Genomic DNA, 22,185 nt, shown 5'->3' with positions numbered 1-22,185 from the left:
AGTCACTGATATTAATATTGCTATTAATAAAATGCCTGGTCGCTGTGTTTTACTAGAAAACCAAACCAGTCAGGTGATTGCTGGAGGTATTTATGCGATACAATGCTGGGAATGTTAGATGTTTTTCGGGTGCCAGCTGTTAAGTACCTTAGAAAAGTGTCTTATTAGAGCTACTCTAATGAAGTAATTTCAATCTCTTAGTATCACAGCACTACCTAATATAAATACAACAGCTACCATAGCTTAGCATCTTGGAGCCAAATTCAGATGTTACTTATATCATCATGACACCTTGTTGTGTCTTGATGCGTTATTCCAGCTTTATGTAAATGTGCGAGAGAAAAGAATTCAGTCCTTTAATACTTTAAAATAAATAAGTAAATTCAGGAACAGGAAGACTGAACTTTACTTCTTCACAATCCCTTCTACATCCATCACCCCCAACCTGCCAAAACTATATTAAGTTTTTTTTTTTTCCCCAGCAGGACACTTGCCGCACTGCTTGTTTAGGAAAAGGGAAAATTTAGCTTGCATGATAGGACAGTGTCTTAAGAGCAAAGATGATTAGACTATAGAATAAGATGTCTAAGGAAGAGATTAAGACACTTTCACTTAGAGGTGTTTAAGAAGTGGTGAGGACCTGAGGTATTAGCCTCCAGGAAAATTTCACTCCATGCAAGGGGTTAAGCTAGTTGACCCATGAGGTCTTTTCGAACTCCATCACATGTGATTCTTGTTGAGTTTGCTCTTCGGATTCAAAATCTAGGCTCATTCAGTTTGCACCTATAGCACTAAGTCAACATGATGTCTACAAGAAGTCAGCCGGGGGGGGGGGGGGGGGTGGGACGGATGCTGACTCAGACTCAAGGAATCTGATTAGTGACACGCCTCTTAAACAGAAGCTTCTATGATAAATGGCCATTTGGAACAATGTGTCTGTTTATTGGTTCACAGTCCCATGGGCTGCATGCTCGTAAGAGGAAGGGGCTGGGAGAACTGATGGGGAACGTGGATTACTGGCACAAATCCCTATCATTCTGAACACGGGGAAATTAGCCAGTGGACTTCACTGGGGAGAGCACGAGGAGTAAAAGAAGTGCTTGAAATTATCTAAAAGGAAAACGCTTCCGTCCATGGCTCAAACCCTACGTTGAGTCTATTTTACGTGCAGTCTGTAAATCACCTTAAATGAAGATTCCCCCTTTATACAGCCGCCTTCCCACAACACAGGAAAAGTTCTATGCCATTGTGACGTTGGGGGGGGGGGGCTATCTGCTTTGTAACCCGGTGTCCCCACCTGGCTGCGCTGTGAGGTGGGATTCCCACTGACGCACCTCACAAGTGTATTGGCCCAGACATCTAGTCCCAGCCTGATCAGTTAACAAGGCTCTTCCCAGAGGGAGAGACAAAGGAAGGGAGGCGGAGACGGCCACCTGGCTGGGGAGCAGGGTCTGGGAACTGGGCAATCTTCACTGGGGCAAGCATGAAGAAAGCAGACTAAGTCCGGTACGGGGAGTTCAGGGGGCCTGTGAACCCCTTCCCCCCAAGAGGTCGAAGGCTGACTGCCCTGGCTCCTATGTCAACATCAAGCCTGTGATGTATCTCAGAGAAGCAATAAACCCTTTTTACTCTACTGGCTGGTAGAGAGTCACATCTGGCTGCAGATGAGGGTGCAGGGTCGGGGGTTTCCCCGACACACCAGCACAGCCATCTATACACTTGGTTCCCAATTGGTATTGCTACACACAGGCTTGCTGACAAGAGGGGACCCTTTAAATCGCTGCTGGAGCACTGCGCAGCATGATCCATGCAGCTCTGAGGGTTGGAGGGGGGGCACACAGTGCTTTCTATGATTCAGAGGGCTGGCTGCCTCACCCTTGCACCCACCCCTTCCACTTGAGGCCCCACATCTGCTGGGAACACAGAGCCAGGGGCTCACGGAGGCTGTTGGCTCCCCTGCTTACACACCTGCAATCCCCTTTTAAATGTTCTCAGGAGCATCAGAGACTGTAACCAGCAAAGCTCTGAGCTTAAACACAGTTTGAAAATGAATGAGGGGAACAGGAAATATAAACACTGAGGAAAATGCTCACTTACTGAAAATGTAGATTGCTGTTACTGACAGCTGGGTTAAGAAAAAACTAGCATGCCCTTAAAAACATCCTCCTCAATTCTTGATTTTTTTTTTGAGAGAGAGAAATGATTTTCAGAGACTAGTATGAGAGAAATTACTTCAGTTATGATTTTAAGATCCTACTTTTTCTCTCACATACGCCTTTATAATTTGAGAGTAAATTGATTGAAATCAATGGGGCTAGACTTGCTATGAAATCAGTTTAAATGTGACCTGAATCAAGCTCCAAGATATTTATGGGTAAAACAAGCCATTCTTGTTCTGTGCAGGGATGGGCTCAATGAAGATTCAGCACACAGGGCCTGATTCTCCTCTTACTTACTCCAGTGTAGATCAGGTATAACTGCACAGAGATCAAAGGAGTCTAAAATCAATTAAATGAAAGAAGAGTCAAGCCCATAAGACCAAATCCTCAGCAGGTGTAAATGAATTCACCTTTGAAGAGCTGCACTCATTTATACCACTTGAGCATCTGGCCTATTATCTTTAGTTTATTTACCTCCAGAAGCCTTGCATGCAAGTTGTTTTAAGGCATTTTCCCCGTTTAAAAATGATTAATTTGTTAGTAGTTACGGCACAATCACCAAATACAGCATTCTGCTGACTCCAGAGCCAAGTAAGATTTTCTTCCGGTGGCAGATAAACAGGTGAAGAGAATATCCATGTAAGGTTAAAAAAACATGTCATAAATTGCATGGATGGTGCAACTTCCACCACTTCACCTGAACTGTGCCCACAAATCCGTCTCCATGGGGACACTCCTTAATACTTCAGACTCTGAACAGCTTCTAAGAATTTCCGTTTCAGAAAAGAACAGCTTTATGCCATGCTAGGTGATGATGGTATAGCCACATATGAACTGCAAAACAGGTCCACCCAGTCTAGCATCCAATCTCTGATAATACCCAGTTATCAACTGCTTCACAAGAAGGTTCGAGAAACTCTGGGATAGACAGACATCATATGTCTGTCATAAGTCATAGGAGGAGAAGAAGGGTTTGAAGAAAAAACCCATCCCCGAGGACGAAGCTTTTGGAGTTTGTGAGAAGTGCTTACTTTGCGGCAAAGAGGTTTGTGGAGATATGGAGGAGACGTTGAAAATGAATCTAAGGATTTTCATGGGAATCTGGTCTCTGCTCTCTGAGGTCCTCACTGGCCTTTCCCTACCAGAGGTCATGGGATCAAGATTCCCAGTATAACTGTACCTAGCTCACCTTTTTCCTGGGAATGATAAGGATCAAGACACCTTTACAAAAGAGTAAACTATGCACAGCTCAACAACTCCGCACCAATCTGCACTGCATGGCATTGTACATTAGCTCTATTGTCTATTGGCATTGTACATTAGCTCTATTGTGATGGCATTATCTATTAGCTCTCCGTGGGGTCATCCAGTTGTGATATTTACCTGGATTTAATCCTTACCACTGGATTCCTCAGGCTATGTCTAGACTGCAGGCTTCTTTCGGAAGAGCCATTTTTCGGAAGAGATCTTCTGAAAAAACATCTTCCAAAAGAGAGCGTTCACACACAAAAGTGCATTGAAAAAGCGATCTGCTTTTTCGAAAGAGAGCATCCACGCTGAATGGATGTTATCACACATGCCTTTTTCCAAAAAGGCTTCTTCCTCATAGAAGGAGGTTTATCAATGTCAGAAAAACCCCTCTGTTCTTTCAATTTACTTTCAGAAGCACACGATTGCAGTGTGGATGTAACTCAGGTTTTGTCGGAAAAAAATGGCCGTTTTTCCAATAAAACTCTGTAGTGTAGACATTCCCTAAGTTGTGTAGTCATTTTACAGCATGCTTGTTAATATCATTTATAGATTCTGGTACTGTATATTGTATCCATTTATTACAAATAAGATACTTTGCCATTACATGCACATTTTCAAGGTATCTCTTTTTATATCTGTGTCCAGTGGAATCCATGCAAAAATAGAGATGATATTTATTCAGAAATGAAATTAGATTAATAATATTTAAAGTAATTTACAAATAGCAATCAACCTCTGCCAAGAAGGGCAAAAGAAAAAGGACACATTAACAATTGAGTATCTCCCCACCCCTTATAAATGTTAATATTCCATACCTGTTAACAATCAAGAAAATACCCTTTTCAAGAGAAGCATTTACAGAAATTGGTAGGATCATTCTGCTAATTCTAATAGTCTTTTAATAAAATCATTTATTAAAAAAATTATAGAAAGCATGGAGACTAAATGTCAAAGAAACATATTGCCAATACAAGAAGTTGTAAATGTATTTTCTAAATGAATGATTGAAAATAGCTATTAAAGTAACGAGAATGAGTTTATATTTCTGGTAATGACTTCTTCAAAAAGAAATCTGTAAATCCCTGATTGCAATTTCACATCCCAAAAGGACCAACAATCCTGAGACCAATGTTTATTGCCTTTATGTTTAATAGTAGTCTAATGGTTCTTAGGTCATGGTTTAAAATATTTAGATTTACAGTTGGGTCTGCTTTTTTATTTTAAATCAGATCTTGTTATTCTTTCTGACACTCAAAAACAATGCTCTCACCCCGTGCAATCTATTTTTGTACATATCCATACGTACATATATGCATACACATGCTCGATATAAGTACAATTTTATTCAGAGGAATGCATAATGATTCCGGCTGTGATTGTTAATAAAAATGCATTTCTAACCATCAAATTTGAGTCTATTATTCTGAGTTAATTGCATTTGCCCTAAAGAGACTTGCAACTGGCTGTCAGCCTATTTGTGTCAGTTTCATTTTATTCATCAGTCAATCTTGTCTTCCTTTTTTTGCATCCCATATATTGATCAAATAGATTTGTTAGCATGCCTCTGCAGTTTTAAAAAAAGTTTATGTTATCCATCAGGTTTATTTGATTACTATATTAGTTTGCATGTTATCTTAATTGATATTTCAGTAGCAAATAATGCCCTTTTGATGGCCCCAAAAGATTTCCATTTCTATAATTCAAGTAACTAACCTGTGGATGTAATGAAGGTAGTAAGAAAAAATACAAACATAAAGCCTACTTTTAAAATGGACTACATTAATCTGCTATAGTGCCATGTTTGAGTGTATCATATGATCAGAAAAGACATAAGTACAGCATGAAATTTGATTTTTATAAACATCAGTGCAATATCAGTATGCATTATACTGCATACAAAACATACTAACAAATCACACACAATTGGCCATATAAATGAAGATGAAATCAGATGTGGAACAGAGTGCTTTAAGGGCAGTGGGGAAAATGAAGCAAGATTATTTAAGGCACCGTACCTTGGAAAAATTGGGAAAGCTGAAAATGAAACCCGATGGGGGAATGGTGTGCAGCGTGGGCCAAGTTGCTTGTTGAGGAGACAAAAACAGAACCATGTGAACAGGGAATTACTAGAGTTAATAAGGATATTATCCTGCTTCTGTGGAAGTCCATGGGAGTTTTGTAATTCAGTTATACAGAAAAAAATCTGATTTGAAATCTTGACTCCAATGAAATCAGTGGGAGTTTTGCCATTGATTTAAATTGAGAGAGGATTTTACCCCATTCTTTTGCCAGGCAAAAGTCATTTTCCCGTTATGAAAACCAGAGAAGCATTGTATAAGTTTTCATTATCTCATAGACTCATAGACATTAAGGTCAGAAGGGACCATTATGATCATCTAGTCTGACCCCCTGCACAGTGCAGGCTACAGAATCTAACCCACCCCTCCTAGAATAATCCTCTCACCTATAACTCAGATATTGAAGCCTTCAAATACTTTGAAGACCCCAAGATGCAGAGAATCCTCCAGCTGTGATCTGTACCCCATGCTACAGAGGAAGGCGAAAAACCTCCTGGGCCTCTGCCAGTCTACCCTGGAGGAAAATTCCTTCCCGACCCCAAATATGGCGATCAGCTAAGCCCTGAGCATGTGAGCAAGACTCACCAGCCGGACACCCAGAAAGTTCTCTATTAGAGTGTGAATCTCATGTTAGTGAGCACGTAATCTTTGATCCTGAATCTGCATGTGTGGACTGCAAAGTCTAGATGGATCCCCCATAGTTGGTGGGGTTGTAGATATAATCAGTAATCTGGGACTACTGGCTGGAGTGCATGCTCACCAGTGAGATTTTCCAAACATCAGCTCCCACATTGAAATACGTATTTTTCAGAAGCACTCGGCTGTCATTTCAGAACAAATGAAATGGCCAATTTTCAAAAAAAAATGTGGTGACTGCTGAGTAGATTGAATTAAAAAAATGTGTTTTATTGAAATTTTAGGGGTTTTTTTTTTTTTTTTTGGCCAGATCTATTGCTTGTCAGAAAACTGGCTCAATTTTTCATGCAATTGTGTGTGAAAACGTGTTTCTAGTTTTCATAGAAAAATGTCAAATTAGAAATTTTTCAGCCAACCCTTTTGCTGGGGACTTTTGATAATTCAGTAATAAGCATCACACAATGCGAGCCATTAGACGTGGAGCACTTTTACAAACCCGGCCTACCTGAAAAATCAGACTCGGATCGCTTTTGAAAATCTGTCGGGTTTCTTTGTATTTCTTCTCTTCAGTAGTCTTTTGTGGGAATCCTTTCATAACATTTCAGACACTTCACTCAATCCATTCTCAAAGTGACAACAGGGATTTTAAAACTCAATCTGCTCTAAACAAAACTCAGCTCTGCTATAGTATGAAGGCAGCTAGGAATATTTTTGGGATTCAGAACGGTGTAGAATGATAGAAGAGCACAGTGTTGCAAGCCAAAGTGTTACCACCAACCAGAACCAAAATATAAACAGGAACAGATGAGAAAAGTACAATCTTAACATTTTGGGACAACAAAGAAACAGGGAAATGATTGCCACATAAAAAGACATTTCAAAGACCTCCCAGAAAATCAGGCATAAAAATCCCCAATAAAAAGGCTAAAAAAAAACAACCCACCCAGTCACACGCCCTAAGCCTCAGCAGACTTTAACAAGATGTTCACATGAGCCAGAGATTGTCTTCTTCGGCAGAAGACAAAAGGTACAGAAAACAATACTGTCTAGCATTGGGTTCGGAGGCAAGAGATAGATAAAAAGGATTCCTTAACCTTACAATTAGGAATCCCAACTCCACAGCCAAGAAGATAATCAGAAACATGCTGTAAACATGTGCCACAATAAATGCTGTACCTTTCTTTACTTTTTGAAATTGTGTGTGTGTATATATATATCTCATCCCCTGAGAAATGCTTTGATGAGCACTCTATTACAGGCAACTCCTGCTACCAAACCACAATCCAGCACATATGGCAATAACATTTTGTTTCCTATAGTTCATATTTCCATCGCCACCCACCAGACCAAAATTAGATTACCAAAGCTCATATACCAACTTTCCAAACAGGAGATTCCAGTAAATCTACTGTGAAAAACAAAATTAGACATAATGCACTATGCCTCTGACAGACAATTGGCTTATCGTAGTCCAACCCAGATACAAATACAGCTCCCTTGTGCCAAATATACTAAATTAAATAGACTTTCTCTGGTTAAAATGGAAACAACTTAGCTAATTTACTGGGCACATTGAGTTTTATTGGCATTACTAATGCTCTGAAGCAAGAGGGGAGTACTGGCAAGTGTAGAAATGAGACTGAGGGAAAAAACACAGGAAACTTGCAGACTGGAAAGACATTTGCAAATCTGTCAAGTTTGTCCTAGCTAAGTAGTGGCTGTAACCAGAATAGTGACAGAGATTTAATTATGTGCAGTGTAGTTCACCACAGACTAAACTTTCTAGAACAGAACAAGTCAACCAAGACTAAGACTTTACAAAGTAGTAACAAATGTATTTGTATAGCATATTCAAAACATCATTTTATAGACAGGAATCACAATATTCAGTTGGAAATGAACTTTGCTTTGTCTTCCTTTACTAGAAGCACTTTGTACAGGTTGAACCTCTCTGTTCTGGAAACATCCGTGGTCTGGCATGATTTTGGTTAGGCAGATGCCCACTTTTCATGGGTGTAGCCAAATTTCCTGTGGTCCCATAAAGTTTGTTTACAGCCACCAGTCCTGGCTCTCAGTGCTCTGTGCTGTTATTTAGCTCTGATTTGCCCCTAGCTGTCCTCTAGGAGCCCAGTAATCAATGGGAGTGTTGGAAATACTTCAATACAAAATTGACCTTCCGTAGTCGAGAAAATTCTCTCATTTGGAACCATTCGGGTTCCGAGAGTGCTGGACTAGAAAGGTTCAACCCGCACTATCTTCAAGTAACTTAGGAAAAGGGAAGCCACATTTTCATGGTCATTTCTTACCTTCTGCACACAGTGGCTCCTCACCCCAGGTCGCTACGATCGCAGTGTGCACACAGAGTATTAGAGCAGGAGTTCTGGGTAAATGTCATTTCATTCTGCCTAGTTATACTCCATGTCGAAAGGTGCAGCTGATAAAGATACTCCTCTTGATAACTGGCCCTAAATTTTTGTGAAGTGTTGTAGTGTGGGGATTAGACACATCTGCAAAGCTCTTTGTTTCCACTGGTGATGAAATGATCCCTCTGTAGTTAAAGTGCTTTGGGGGCATTCAGGGTGAAAGTTACTTGTAAATATCGCCTACAAAATGCAACTCAGTACATTCTGACCAATGGGGATGCCTAAGGTCAGTGGTACAAGAGCGGACGCTGTCTTTTCATTTAAAATAGTAGTGCTGTAGGGTGCATAGGTTGGTTTCTCAGAATACTGATATCCAGGCTGCACTAATGTTGGTAAAAAACCCAGCCTCACAATGCTTTCCATTGAATTTTTGTTTTTCAGAATTGGCCGGTCCTATCTTACAGCCTCTTGGAGACTCAGGTAAGCTTCCACACCTGTCTGAGCTACCCCTTTCTGGGGAGAATATTAAATAATGTTATGATAATTACAACCATTCATGCAGCACCTGCCATGAAGAAGAAAAGGTTTAATTATATATAATTTGCTACTGTGCAGAAAACTGGGTCTCCATATCGTCTGGCTTTATTTATTGATCTGTCATCTGATTCAGGTTTCAGCCCCTCTCTAAAAGGTGTGTGCATATTTATTAGAAGCAGCAACAGCTTACGGTGTATAAAATAAAGTATCCAATGCAGAGCTAAGAGAGGAATGTAGGCAGGCAACCTTAGAGTGTATTTATGTCAGTTGTTTGCCATATTGGTCCAGCTGTGTTGGTCCCAAGATATGAGAGAGACAAGGTGGATATGGTAATATCTTTCATTAGAAATGGGTCCAACTTTACCTTAGTTGGGCATTTTGCTTTTGATATATCTTGATAAAGAGCTCCGAGGGGTTCAGTACATTGCTTCATGAAGCTAGCTTGCTTGAGTTTGCAGAATTTCAGTTGCCCAAACACAGTGGTTTACTTTAGGTTGGTGCAAAGCTGAAATTTCCAGGGTAGTAATGCTGGCCGCCTAATGAATCTTGCTGGGTTTTTGCTTGAACCAATATTTATCCACCTCCTATCCCAAAAGATCTTGTCTCTGCCCTGCCTTTATCTATGGCTGTGTCTAGATTGGCCAGTTTTTCCAGAAAATCAGCCACTTTTCCGGAAAAACTTGCCAGTTGTCTACACTGGCTGCTTGAATTTCCGCAAAAGCACTGACTTCCTACTATAAGAAATCAGTGCTTCTTGTGTAAATACTATTCTGCTCCCGTTCAGGCAAAAGTCCTTTTTGTGCAAAGCTTTTGCGCAAAAGGGCCAGTGTAGACAGCTCAGATTTGTTTTCCGCAAAAAAGCCCCGATCGCGAAAATGGCGATCGGGCTTTTTTGCGGAAAAGCGCGTCTAGATTGGCACGACGCTTTTCCACAAAAAGCGTGGGAAAAAAAGTGCTTTTGCGGAAAAGCATCAGTGCCAATCTAGACGCTTTTTTCCGCAAATGCTTTTAATGGAAAACTTTTCCGTTAAAAGCATTTCCGGAAAATCATGCCAATCTAGACGCAGCCTATCTGCTGGAGTGGAAAAGATGGCAAAACAACTCTCCCAATATCTGGCCACCTCAGGAGTCTCTCTACGCCTTCAATCCTTTATTGCCCCTGGAAGGAGTGGGATGTCTGTCTGCTTATCCTCTCTCCAGTTAGCAACAGCAGGATTGGAAAATGTCAGACCCGTCTCTACTTCTCTAACAGCCTTTGGCATGAGATGCCTCGAACAAAGCTGGCTAGTGAGGCCTTTAAGATCCCTGGCCTGATTCACCTTTGACTGGACCTTCTCTGTGTATCTGAATTAGATGGTGAGCCTCTAAGATTGTGCACCTAGCACGTTCTGGGATGTTGTAATACTGAGCTGCGTACAGCCAGGACCACATCGTCTAACAACCCACTTTTAAAGCATTAGGCACACGTCTGGCACTCACTACACAAATCCACATAGCACTCATTTGAATTGGGCTCAGAATGTTCTGGTTTTGCATGGAACTGCTCCGAACACCATAGCTCTGTGCTGTATTTTTATTGCTCCCTTCCCCCCTCCTCCGCTCCTCCTCCCTTACTGATTGAGCTTGCTTTGATCAGAAACTAATTAGCAGGAAGCTCATGGAGGGTTAGTTAGGCAAAGGTCAAGGCAACATTAATCTGGGCTGCTACCCCACGAGGAGGCAAATCATTCAGTGTAACTAAGAAGTAATTCAGACTGCACTTTTGGCATTCTTCCCCCCCCCCCCTTTTGTTCTGTCAGTCTGAAGAGAACAGCTCGTGTGATGTAATTTAGAATAGAGCTTTTTTAAAGCTTTCACTCAGGAAAAGCTTCAGGAGCTCTGGGGGTATCGCTTAGCTCAGAGAAATAGAAAGAAAGCAAGTTTGCATTGACAGCTTGATCCCAGAGAGAGGTGGCTGCCTGCTTGTCTAACAGGTCCTTTGGGCCTCGATGAGGCTGAGACAGAGGAGCAGTCATATTAAGTGAACGTGTGCTGCCAATGTTAAAGGAACAATTACCATTATTCTGCATAGTTCACTGTTTGCTTCTGCTATTTCCTTCAATAAAACCTCTTTTCACTTGCCAATTGGAGCTTGTCATGTAACAATATTTCTCATGCACAATACACAGACTGAAATGCCCTTGTGTTTTTAATACGTTTCTAGTTGTTAACAATAGCAGTATAGTGACAGGAAAAAAGCATACTTGCTTTGAATACAGAATAGATTCAAAGAGGAATCAAGCAAGGGCCCTACTCTGGAAGGAATAATACCACACTTATGGCTGGATACTTGCCTGATTTAGGTACAAGAGTGATGGCAGCTCTTTCATTAAGTTGATATTTAAATATTAATCTCCAGGGTCCAGCCTGTGACTTTCCTACACCCACAGGGAAAAAGTTACTCACATGATTCTTCAACGGTGACTTCAGTGGAACTATTCATGTGGATCATCGGTTCATGATTGTGTTTGCAGTACGGCTCCAGGTTACGTTATGTCCTTCACACACAGTCTCATAATACATCCATAAAATGGTGAACGAAAACTTATGGTGACAAAGGAAGGAGGAAGAGACGCATCAATATAAGTGAATAACGAATACTGACGCTGGAATGCATTTTGACAAACTTGAGTGCACCTGATTCAGTTCTTTGATACATGTCCCTCAGCAGTGATTGATCCATACAAGATATGCCTACAAGTATACTACTACACTTACCAGTTAATGGATGCTGACGTGGTTGTGGGTCATGTTTTTGGCCATGGAGGTCCTGAGTCCAATCTTAAGGGCCAATAGTAGTCATTATGCAAACTCTTAGATGTTCTAGCCAAATTTCTCATGTGTGCAATTATTTACAGGATCAAGCCCTTAGTTATAGGTGGGATTTGCAAATGTTGCCTAAGAGAGTTAGGCACTCTGATTCCACTGAATTTCAATTAGATTTTGGGAACCTACCTCTCATAAGCACCTTTCAAAGTCCACACAAAATTAACAAATCAAACCAATAGTATCTTTGGTGTGATTACCATGCTAACTCAACCCTCACGAACAAAGGTAGCAAAAAATGTTATTGTCAGAGGAAGAATTGCTCTTATTTCAGTTGCAACCTCCTTGTAGCTGAGATTGCCTGTTTGATTTTTTTTTTATTGCACCAAACACACTGTTGGCATGTAAATACATCAAATTAATCAGAACAAATGGATCCACATGGATCAACTACAGTTGGATAAAGTCTCTAAGGGTATGTCTACACTGCAAAGTTAATTTGAAATAGCAGCCATTATTTCCAATTAACTTTAATAGCATCTATACATGCAAACCGCTATTTCGAAATTAATTCGAAATAGCGGAGTGCTTAATTTGAATTTGGTAAACCTCATTCTATGAGGAGTAACGCCAAATTTGAAATAGCTATGTCGAATTAAGTGCTATGTAGACACTTAATTCGAAATAGGGGGCCTCTATTTCGAAATAGGTTTTATGTGTAGATGCGTTAATTCGAATCAGCTTAATTAACTCGAATTAATGCTGTAGTGTAGACATACCCTCAGGTAGTAGTCAAACAAGCTTTCATGCAATGCCAGGGAGTCATGTATATTTTTTATACACTGTGACATCCCACTTAAATTTGCATTCTTCTGGCCTCTTCTACATTCCTCTAGAACTATGGACGTTGTTAAGCACGCATCCATACACTGTAGTATAGTATTTGAGCCACATTAGCCAGAAACTTGTTTAAACAGAGCTCTTGGAAGGGGTTATAATGCTTTCTTTGATCAGTGCAGACACAGACTGTGCAATAAAGCACATATTAAAAATACTGTAGATTAGAGTATTAAAAGGATGAAGAATGCCCTAATGATAGAATGCCTACTTGAAAGGGCACCCTAGCATATGGGAGAGTTTTGGGAAAAGTTTGTTAATGTGGTTTATCCTTGTCTGTTCTAGGCTTTAAAAAAATGTCAAGCCTCTTGATTACAAGAACTATACATGAATGAGAACATCATTTGGAGAGGACAATGGCAAAAGTTGTTTTGGAGCATGGTCCAGAGCCCATTGCAGCAAGGGAGGTTTAGGTTGGGCATTAGGAAAAAAATGTCAGGGTGGTCTAGCACTGGGACAAATTGTGTGGGGAGACTGTAGAATCTCCATCACTGGAGATTTTTAAGAGCAGGTTCGAGAGACATCTATCACGGATGATCTAGACAGAGCTTGGCCCTGCTGTGAAGGCATGGGACTGGACTTGATGCCCTCTTGAGGTTCCTTCCAGTTCTAGTGTTCTATGATTTTAATGAGCTTTAGTTCAGGTGCTACTGTCATACACTTCAGTATTCAAAATAAAGTAATTTCCTCCTTCTGTCCCCCAAATATGGAATGCTAGAAGATTTACCCAGCATTGCTCAAATCCTTAACTCAATTTTTGTTTTTTGGGAAAATAAAATTTAAAAGTACGTGTTTCATTTAAATCATTGCTCTAAGGGGGGGCTGGGGAAGAGGGCTTCAGTGTGCAGACTGCTCCAGGGAGAAAGGACAACCCCAGTGCTCTTTCACCACAGCAACTTGGGGAGAGGTGAAAAGAGACTTTCCATGGCTATTGCAGCTCTAACAAGCACAGCCAGGGGAAAGTGCATGTCTACCGGCTGGGGCAGGTCCAGGTTTATCTACCCCCTGTGCTCCCCAGCCAGTTGTGAATGCAGATAACTCTGCACTTTCTCCTCGCTCCCTCACAAATGTTCCCATACAAATGAGGAGCAGCTCCTTTCCCCCCCTCCCCGACCCTCTCTAAAGGACATCAGGAGGGTGTGAAGCTTGAGGCTAGAGCAGTCCAAGAGAGGAGGGACACCCCCAGCCAACCTGGCCCTTTCACCAGCTTGATGATTTGCTCTCTTTTCCGTAAGGTTTTATAAGAAGCAGTCCCATTCCAGGCATATATCTCATTTTCCTGGCACAACCAAACACATTGCTTTCCATCATGATTCGAGGAAGCTGTATACCAAATTGGTGGTTTTAGCTCTTACCATTTGGAGGGAGTCCTTGAACAGACAGACAGACTCACAGACAGAAAAACTCTCTCAAATATATAGTAGATGTTCAAGTAGTGCATGCAGTTGAGAATGCAAAAATGAGAATTGTGGTTAGGACTGAACAGTGCAGAAGAAAGAAGACACCGTAGACTCTTCATCCATTTCTAGGACCATCTGTAAAGCAAAGAGATTTGGATTTTTTTAATTAATAAGAGATTTGGATTTTTACTGTTAAACCACTTCTTTTTTCTAGCTACAACTTGAAACCTCAAGGGAGAAATTATTTTGAGAAGAGCTGATTCTCCAGCTCGTTTTTGCATATTCAAAAGATGTGGATACTTTGTCATTCAGAAAGTGAACCATTGCCAAAGAATAAGGAACAGGAAAGGGAGCTGTGTGATCTTTCTTCTGGAAAAATCTATACATTTTGGCCATTGATTCATGCTTTAAGTGGTTCACCAGGCTTCATTACATGACATTTGTAAATATTTCCCTCCTAACTTAATCAGCATTAGTCTCCCCTCCTTTTTTCATTTAAAAAATATTCTAGCAGACTAAACAGAGTGGACAGTTTAAATCAATCTCAAAACTATTAGCAATTATTATTGAAAACTTACGTAGAATGGGTGAGGTCCTGGAGACAAAAGGTTCTGGGGGAAGAAAGAAGACCTGGGGAATCATAGACCAGTCAGCTTTACTTTGAAACCTTGAAAGATACTGGAACAAATTATTAAACAGTCAGTATGTAAGCACCTAGAGGATGATACACTTATAAGGAATAGGCATCATGGATTTGTCAAGAACAAATCATGCTTAATTTTCTTTTTTTTAATGGAGTTACTGGCCTTATGGGGGCAAGAAGTAGATGTGATATATATTGATTCTACTAAGGCTTTGAACAGCATCACACATGACATTCTCATAAATAACGTACGAAAATGTGGTCTGGAAGAAATTACTATGCTGTGGGTGAGCAACTGGTTGAAAGATTCTATTCAAACAATAATTAGCAGTGGCTTGCTGTCAAACTGGAATGGCATCTATAGTGAGGTACTGCTTTGGGGATCAATCCTAAGTCCAGAACTGTTTAATATTTTCATTAATGACTTATCAGATGTGTAGATGACACTAAGCTGATGAGGGGAGAAGTTATAAGCAGTATCGAGGACTGGATTAGAATACAAAACTACCTTGACAAATCAGGAGAGACCTACTAATAGTCTTCAAATAAAGTATAAAGGGGACTGTAACCAACTGATCTCCATGTCTGTTGAAGGCAGGACAGGAAGCAATAGGTTTAATCTGCAGTCGAGGAGATTTAGGTTAGCGCTTAGGAAAAAACTAACTATAAGGGCATCTACGATACAAAATGGCTGGGTCTAGACTGGCAAGTTTTTCCACAAAATCATCTGCTTTTGCGGAAGAACTTGCCAGCTGTCTACACTGGCCGTTTGAATTTCCGGAAAAGCACTGACGATCTCATGTAAAATCATCAGTGATTTTCCGGAAAAATTATGCTGCTCCCGTTTGGGCAAAAGTCTTTTTCTGAAAGACTTTTGCCCAAAAGGGCCAGTGTAGACAGCCTAGTACTGTTTTCCGCAAAAAAGCCCCGATCACTGAAATGGCGATCGGGGCTTTTTTGCAGAAAACAGTGTCTGATTGGCCAAGGACGCTTTGTGCTTTTGCGGAAAAGCATCCTGCCAATCTAGACGTGCTTTTCTGAAAATGCTTTTAACTGAAAACTTTTCCATTAAAAGCATTTTCGGAAATTCATGCCAGTCTAGACGTAGCCACCAGGTTTCCAAGGAATATTGTAGAATCTTCCTCACTGGAGGTTTTTAAACACAGGCTGGACAAAAACCTTGGATGGTCTAGTCTTACTGGATCCTGCTGCAACACCAGGAGCTGGACTTGCTGACTTCTCTTTTGCCACAGAAGCAAAAGCTTTAACTTCAAGAGATTGTTTTTAATTTGACAAGCTGAGCAATACAGCTAGAAAGATGTAGCATATCCTTAAGCTTCACAGCCTAGAGTGAAGAATACTGTGAATGAGACATTTCTGGTGATTCTTTAACTATAACAACAACAGTTCACCAGTGGCTTTGCCATAAGCCCCACATTTGGGACATCACAGAGCTACATTCCTGCAGGAGGAGTGAGGGAAGCATGTTGTGACTCAAGCTACCCTGCTCTGAAAAGGAGATTTGCATGTCTTCAGCCCTATATTCAGTGCAGTGTATATTTAAATGTCAGTGGGAGAAGTTTAGGTTGGACATTAGGAGAAACTTCCTGTCAGGGTGGTTAAATACTGGAATAAATTGCCTAGGGAGGTTGTGGAATCTCTGTCACTGGAGAGATTTAAGAGCAGGTTGGGTAAACATCCATCAGGGATGATCTAGATGGTGCTTGGTCCTGACGTGAGGGCAGGGGACTGGACTTGATGACCTCTTGAGGTCTCTTCCAGTTCTAGTGTTCTATGATTCTCTCTCTCCATGCACACAGGTAGCTGTGCTGTCTGGTAGATTTGTGGGATGGGTCTACCGGCCCACTCCCTGACCCACCATTCATTGTGTTTTTGACTACACTGCCTCCCACAGTATGGGTAGCTAGTGCAGGAGAGATAGGATTGGCTCACGCCCTCTTCCCCTGCCCCCTGAACTGGTGCACAGGACAGCCCACAACACGTTCCACTCACAAGAATAGATATACAAAACCTCAGGTCCCTGTTCATAAGAGGAAGGATGGTGGTTTGGTTTCAGACAAAGGCTCAGGTGCGTAACTGGTTCAGTCGTCCCAAATGGCAGAAAGATCAGAAAAGCATAGGACCCTCCCCACTGCTCGCAAGGGCCTGGGTGGAGGTTGGGGCTGTGCATCCTCTTCCCTCCATGCTGTTGGGGGGATGCTGAGCACGTGCACTCTTCCCCACCCCGTGGGGGGGGGAGGCATGCACACACTCGGCACGCTGCTCCTTCACCTCCTCTCCCGATGGTGGGAACGGGGCTTCAGCGGAGGGGGCAGGGCTGTAGGTAGGGTTAAGGGGCCTGCCTCCCCCAAGAAATTTCTGAAGTCTTCTCAAGTCTTCTCAAATGTTCTTTGTGATGGATGTCTTTCCTTTTATAGTAGTACTGTATAGAAGAATCAATTATTATATACTTGGTGGCAGTCAAGGAACAAGATTCCATTGTGCTGAGCCTTGTACAGACATGGAATAGAAAGACAGCTCTGATACCACAGAATGTTGAGACTTTAGCAAAATTTCATCCAGATTTTTTTTGCCACCAGCTGAACCAAATGGAATTCAAAGTTTAAAAAAGTGTGTGTGTGTGGGGGGGGGGGGGGGGGGCAGGGGAAGGAGCAGGTCAGAGAGTGTCTTGGGTGTCTAGATTTACTGTTATGCGGAACAGCTTGTAGTCAGAAACAGCAGGCCCCCACCACTGCATCCAAAATGTACAACAGCAACCCAAAAGATATCAGCTAAGAATTAGAGACGGGCCTGAACCAGAATTCCAGACTGGATACTCCTCATGGTGCAGAGGTTCTGACCCAGAAATAGAGCTCATGGTTCGGGGCCAACTGCCCTAGGAAGTGCATGTGATTGTGTAAATGTTGGAATCCAATGTCCAAACATGATCACCATTGATGTACCTTCAACCCCCCACCCCACCCCCTAATTTGTCTACCCCAATGCGGAATCACTGTCTGCACCAGCCGTTTCCCTCACTGCACAATTTGGGCCAGATCTCCTCAAGAGTGCCCCAGGGAGTGTGCTGAGCTTGTCTGAGCCTCTGGCTACTTACTTTGGTGCTAGCTTGAGAATGGAACGCTTTGAAAATCTGACCCGTATAGTGAGTGGCCCTCTGAGTACACATATGCATGTCTACCGGTTCGCACACTGCAAATACATTTGAATATTTTGCCCAGGTCTTTATTCCAAGGACAAATTATACCTTGGAACTGAAGTAATAGTATACAATGTAATATAGGTTAGATTGTAATGGGGTTGGCACTCACCTGATGCAAGTACTCCCGTTTGGCCAAGCGTGGGTTCCCGCATTCTGTCTTAAAAGCCTTGTAGCTATTCGGCCCTCCAGCCAAGTCACACTCTATGTTATCACAGATCCCTTTTGGGGTATCTTTTAACAGGGACCTAACCCAGTGCCCCCTGTAGAGTGTCTGAGCCCAGTCCGTTCTCCCAGTCCGTTCCCCCACTCCGTTTGAGAGTGGCGCCTCCAGGGCTTCTCTGTCTGGAGACAACGTTTTAAATACTCTCCCCAGCCAGCCATCCCCAACCTTCTCCCTTCAGGTCTGGGCTGCAATTGCACTGCCTCTGGTCCTGCAGCTTCTTATACAGTCCTTTCTGGCTCCTGATTGGCTGGTTTCTTCCCAGCCACTCTAGCCATCTGGAGGACTTCTAGCCACCTTTTGGCCTTAGGGCCTAAACCTGTTACACATATATAATACTAGAAGACTTACCTGCAGACTTGGGTGCCTCAGGGCAGGAAGCTGGGAATTTGGTGGGCTCAAGGCAGGAGGCTGGGAATGTATGGGGGAAGCGGGGTGCAGGAATCAGACTTAGGGTAAGGAGGGGCTCAGGGCAGCGGGTGGAAGGGCAAGATTCAGGGAATGTGGCTGGCACTTGTGAAGGGCTTTGGGGAGGAGGTGGGGAGCTTAAGGCAGGAAGTGAGGGGATCAGGGCAGGGGGCAAGGAGTTGGGGGCAGCTGCTCTCCAGGCCCAGCCCAGCACAGTGGGGCTGTACGTTCTGGGTGATGACTTGCTTCCCAGGGGTGGCCTAGGGCAGCAGGGGCCATGTGCCCAGCTAGCAGCTGCTCCCCTGGAGTGGCTAGAGTGGCTGGAGTGGTGGGGGGTCATACTGCCAGCCAGCGGCTGTTCCCTGGAGCTGGGGCACTTGCTTCCTCCCATGGTCATTCTGGGGTATAACTGTCCCCATGCTTGTTCCACTCCTGTGGTCATTCCTGAGTATACCTGTCCCTGCTAACACACCTCTCCCTTTGTGTTTGATGAAGACAATCACATTCTATGCATATGCCATTGTCCTGGCACAACCAACCCCTGACCTTGCTTTATGTTATGATAAGAGGAAGCTGACAACCAAATTTGGTGGTCTTAGCTCTTACCCATTTATGAGGAGTTCTTGAACAAACAGATTCACTGACAAATGGATGCACGCACACACAGACAGACAGATGCACAGATTCTCTCAAATATATAATGGATAATAGGGGTTTTTATTGACACACCTTAAGATATCCTATAAAATGCTTGGGCCACCTTCTTTCAAGGTCTATTACAACTACCGTTATACTTTGTGGAAGAAAACAAAACAGAAACACACTGTTCCTTCCAAGCACTGTTCTGAGCATCTTTAAATTCAGCTATTATTTTTCAAGCTGTACAGCCTTACTTTTTATAGTTAAAAGTAAAAAAGAACATAAACAATATACACTGACTCTTGACACTCCAATGCTTTCTTAAACTAGAATAATAAAAATTTGCAAATGAACAAAAGAGTGGGAGGAAGATATCTAATTTACAATGTTTTTGAGATAAAGAACACTATAAAAAAAGATCAATGTGAATAATAAAGCATTGTTAACTGAGTCATGACATTTCTATTCTCAGTGAAGATTTGAACAGTAGAACTCTGCAAATGAGCACCTTATGCCATTTTCAAAGTGGGAGGAAGACGTATAATTATAATTTTTAAAGTGAAGAGAATTAAAAAAAACTGTGGAAAAAGTTTATTGAAAAACATATCGACATATCAATATGACATAAATTACTTTAATTTTATTAAACTAGGGGGGGGGGAGAAGTCTTTTTATTTTTTTTAAAGACTGGCGGCAGAATACGTTCCTTGAAAAGAAATTGCTTTATGAAAAACCTGGAAGATGAAACAGCACTGAATGTCAGCACTACCATATATTTATTCTGTAACTCTTCCAACAGCTGAGATCTATAAAAGAAACATATTTTCAAAACAGTTTTAACCTCCATTGTCTTGATCACTTGCATTAACATTTTTCATGTCACCTACTGAAATCCCTAAAAGGAACCTTTTATTCCGTCAAAATTAACAAATCCCCTTTAAAAAAAATGAAGGATAAGAAAGACATAAGGTTGTGTATTTTATTTGACATATATTTTCAGCTGTCTCTCTCGTTTGTGGGCTGAGAGCAACATTTTATACTGATGTTATCAACTCCAGGGAGGAGGGTGATTTCGAGAGTGAGGAAAACAAAGTCTGCTCCCATTGCATGTGTGCCTTAAATTAAAAATAAAAATATCATGTTGATCAGATCACTCTGATGGAGCCTTTTACTGTCTTGGCATTCATGAAGCTGGGAGCCAGCTGTAAAATCATAGTTTGGGCCCCATCTTACGTGTAGATATGTGCACATGGCTCCCATTTACTTCAAAGGGAGTTGCACACATGACCAAAATTTGACCTTCATCTATTCCATCCTGAAGCCGTACAGAGCCAGAGTAAATAGGCTAAGTGCAAGCAACTTAAAGGAGTTAGGGAAGGAGGCCAGGCTTTTCAAAGTGACTAATGAATTGGGGTGCCCACCTTTAGAAATTTCAGTGGATGGGTGCGCAGCGTTTTCTCAAAATCAGACCCCTTCGATGCCTCAGAATCACCATTCATTTTGAAAATCTTGGCTAGGGAATCTGTTTCCAAGACAAGCATAAAGACCAGCGAAGTGGCCTTCATGGCCATTAGTTCCGATCTCTGGTTTTGCTTAGGACACTTGCCAAACTCCTATTAATTGTTTTCTGCCCATTGGAACTGTAGACACGACTATGCCGGCACAGGCAGAACTAATGTGGGGTACCAGTGCGGAAGCCCCGTTATGCCCCTGCATGCTGTGCCAACTAGTGAATTTCATGCTTTGGATCAGATTCCGCCACCTGTACTCACCTAATGTTGTATCGTATGCCTCAACGACTCCCATTGACGTCAGTGGGGATTCCTTCACAACAGAGGCGCTCCTCGCTGTGCGGATGTGAGGATGGCCGAGCAAGTATACAACAGGTGGCCAAACTGTGGCTTGTGAGCCACATTCCACTCTCACAATTAAAGCGTGGCTCACAGACTTCTCCTCCCCTACTAGATGGGGAGGGGGGCCTTGGAACCTCTGCTTTGCAGTAGGATAGTGGGGGAAAGGCTTCTGACCAGCAGGTAGAGGGGTCTCAGGGCTTCTTCCTGGCATAGAGGGGGTCTCAGAACTTCAGCCCGATGGGGTGCACCTCCCAGGGCTCACAGCTCTAGTAGGAGCAGGGATGGAGGCCCAGTTTCTAGCTCCTGGCAGGTGCATCCCAGCTCTCGAAATTCTGAAGACTGGTGGATGTGGCTCGGGGGGTCTGTAGGTACGGAGACTCCTGGTAAATAACCATGCTTCATGCTCCTCCACTCAGCAGGCAACCACATCAAGACCTAGGACCAGACTGAAAAGTGAGAAGAAGGTGGGGCCAGCTAGACCTCCTTACACTCACTGAGAGCCCCCTACACATTGATGGTCTGGTATAAGTAGGTCTCAGGAAATCTGAAACCGGGCAGGGAGCCTAAATGAGTGAGGGGGCGCTCACTTATTCTAGGGTACTTGTCACTGCTGAAAGTGTGCCTTTGGCTATGGCGTGACAAATGATCCTGTAGCGATGGGATTGAATAAGAAAGCTACCAGGGGAAGGGAGAAAGAGAGGTGTATGAAGAAGGAAGAGGAGCAGAGAGAACAAAGGAAAAGAGTTTGGAGGGGAAAGTCCTGTGAAGTATGGGATGGGAGATACAGTAAGAGAACACAAAGAGAAAAAATGGAGAAAGAAAAGAAAAAAAGAGAGAAATCAGAGACAAAAAAGACAGCCAATGAGTAAACACAGGACTGGATCCTACAAAGATCTTTTGATCAAGTCCCACTGCATAAAATTAAGCACATGCATAATATGCCTCAGCAAGATAAGGGCCATGCAGAGATAGAAAGTATATATTATAAGAGCGATGCATATTACCCAGGGTGCACAAATATCTTTTTGTCATGAAGTAGGAAGGCTTTGGTACTAACCCAGCTGATGTTCTTCTTT

General features: G+C 42.3%; 1 protein-coding gene across 5 annotated transcripts in view; it reads left to right on the top strand.

Annotated features, from left to right (window-relative positions):
• MDFIC2 (MyoD family inhibitor domain containing 2) overlaps positions 1 to 22,185 on the top strand; it is a 233,318-nt gene that overhangs the window by 192,221 nt on the left and 18,912 nt on the right. For all 5 annotated transcript variants that reach the window (XM_075938586.1, XM_075938587.1, XM_025183051.2 and 2 more), the window contains one exon: positions 8,929 to 8,967. In XM_075938586.1, coding sequence (XP_075794701.1) covers positions 8,929 to 8,967 — 39 coding nt within the window. The remainder of the gene's footprint in view (positions 1 to 8,928; positions 8,968 to 22,185) is intronic.

This window comes from Pelodiscus sinensis, chromosome 11 (assembly GCF_049634645.1).
Source record: "Pelodiscus sinensis isolate JC-2024 chromosome 11, ASM4963464v1, whole genome shotgun sequence".
NCBI classification, from domain to species: Eukaryota; Metazoa; Chordata; order Testudines; family Trionychidae; genus Pelodiscus; species Pelodiscus sinensis.
Note: the sequence above shows the minus strand (reverse complement) of the source record. Positions and strands in the feature narration are given on the sequence as shown.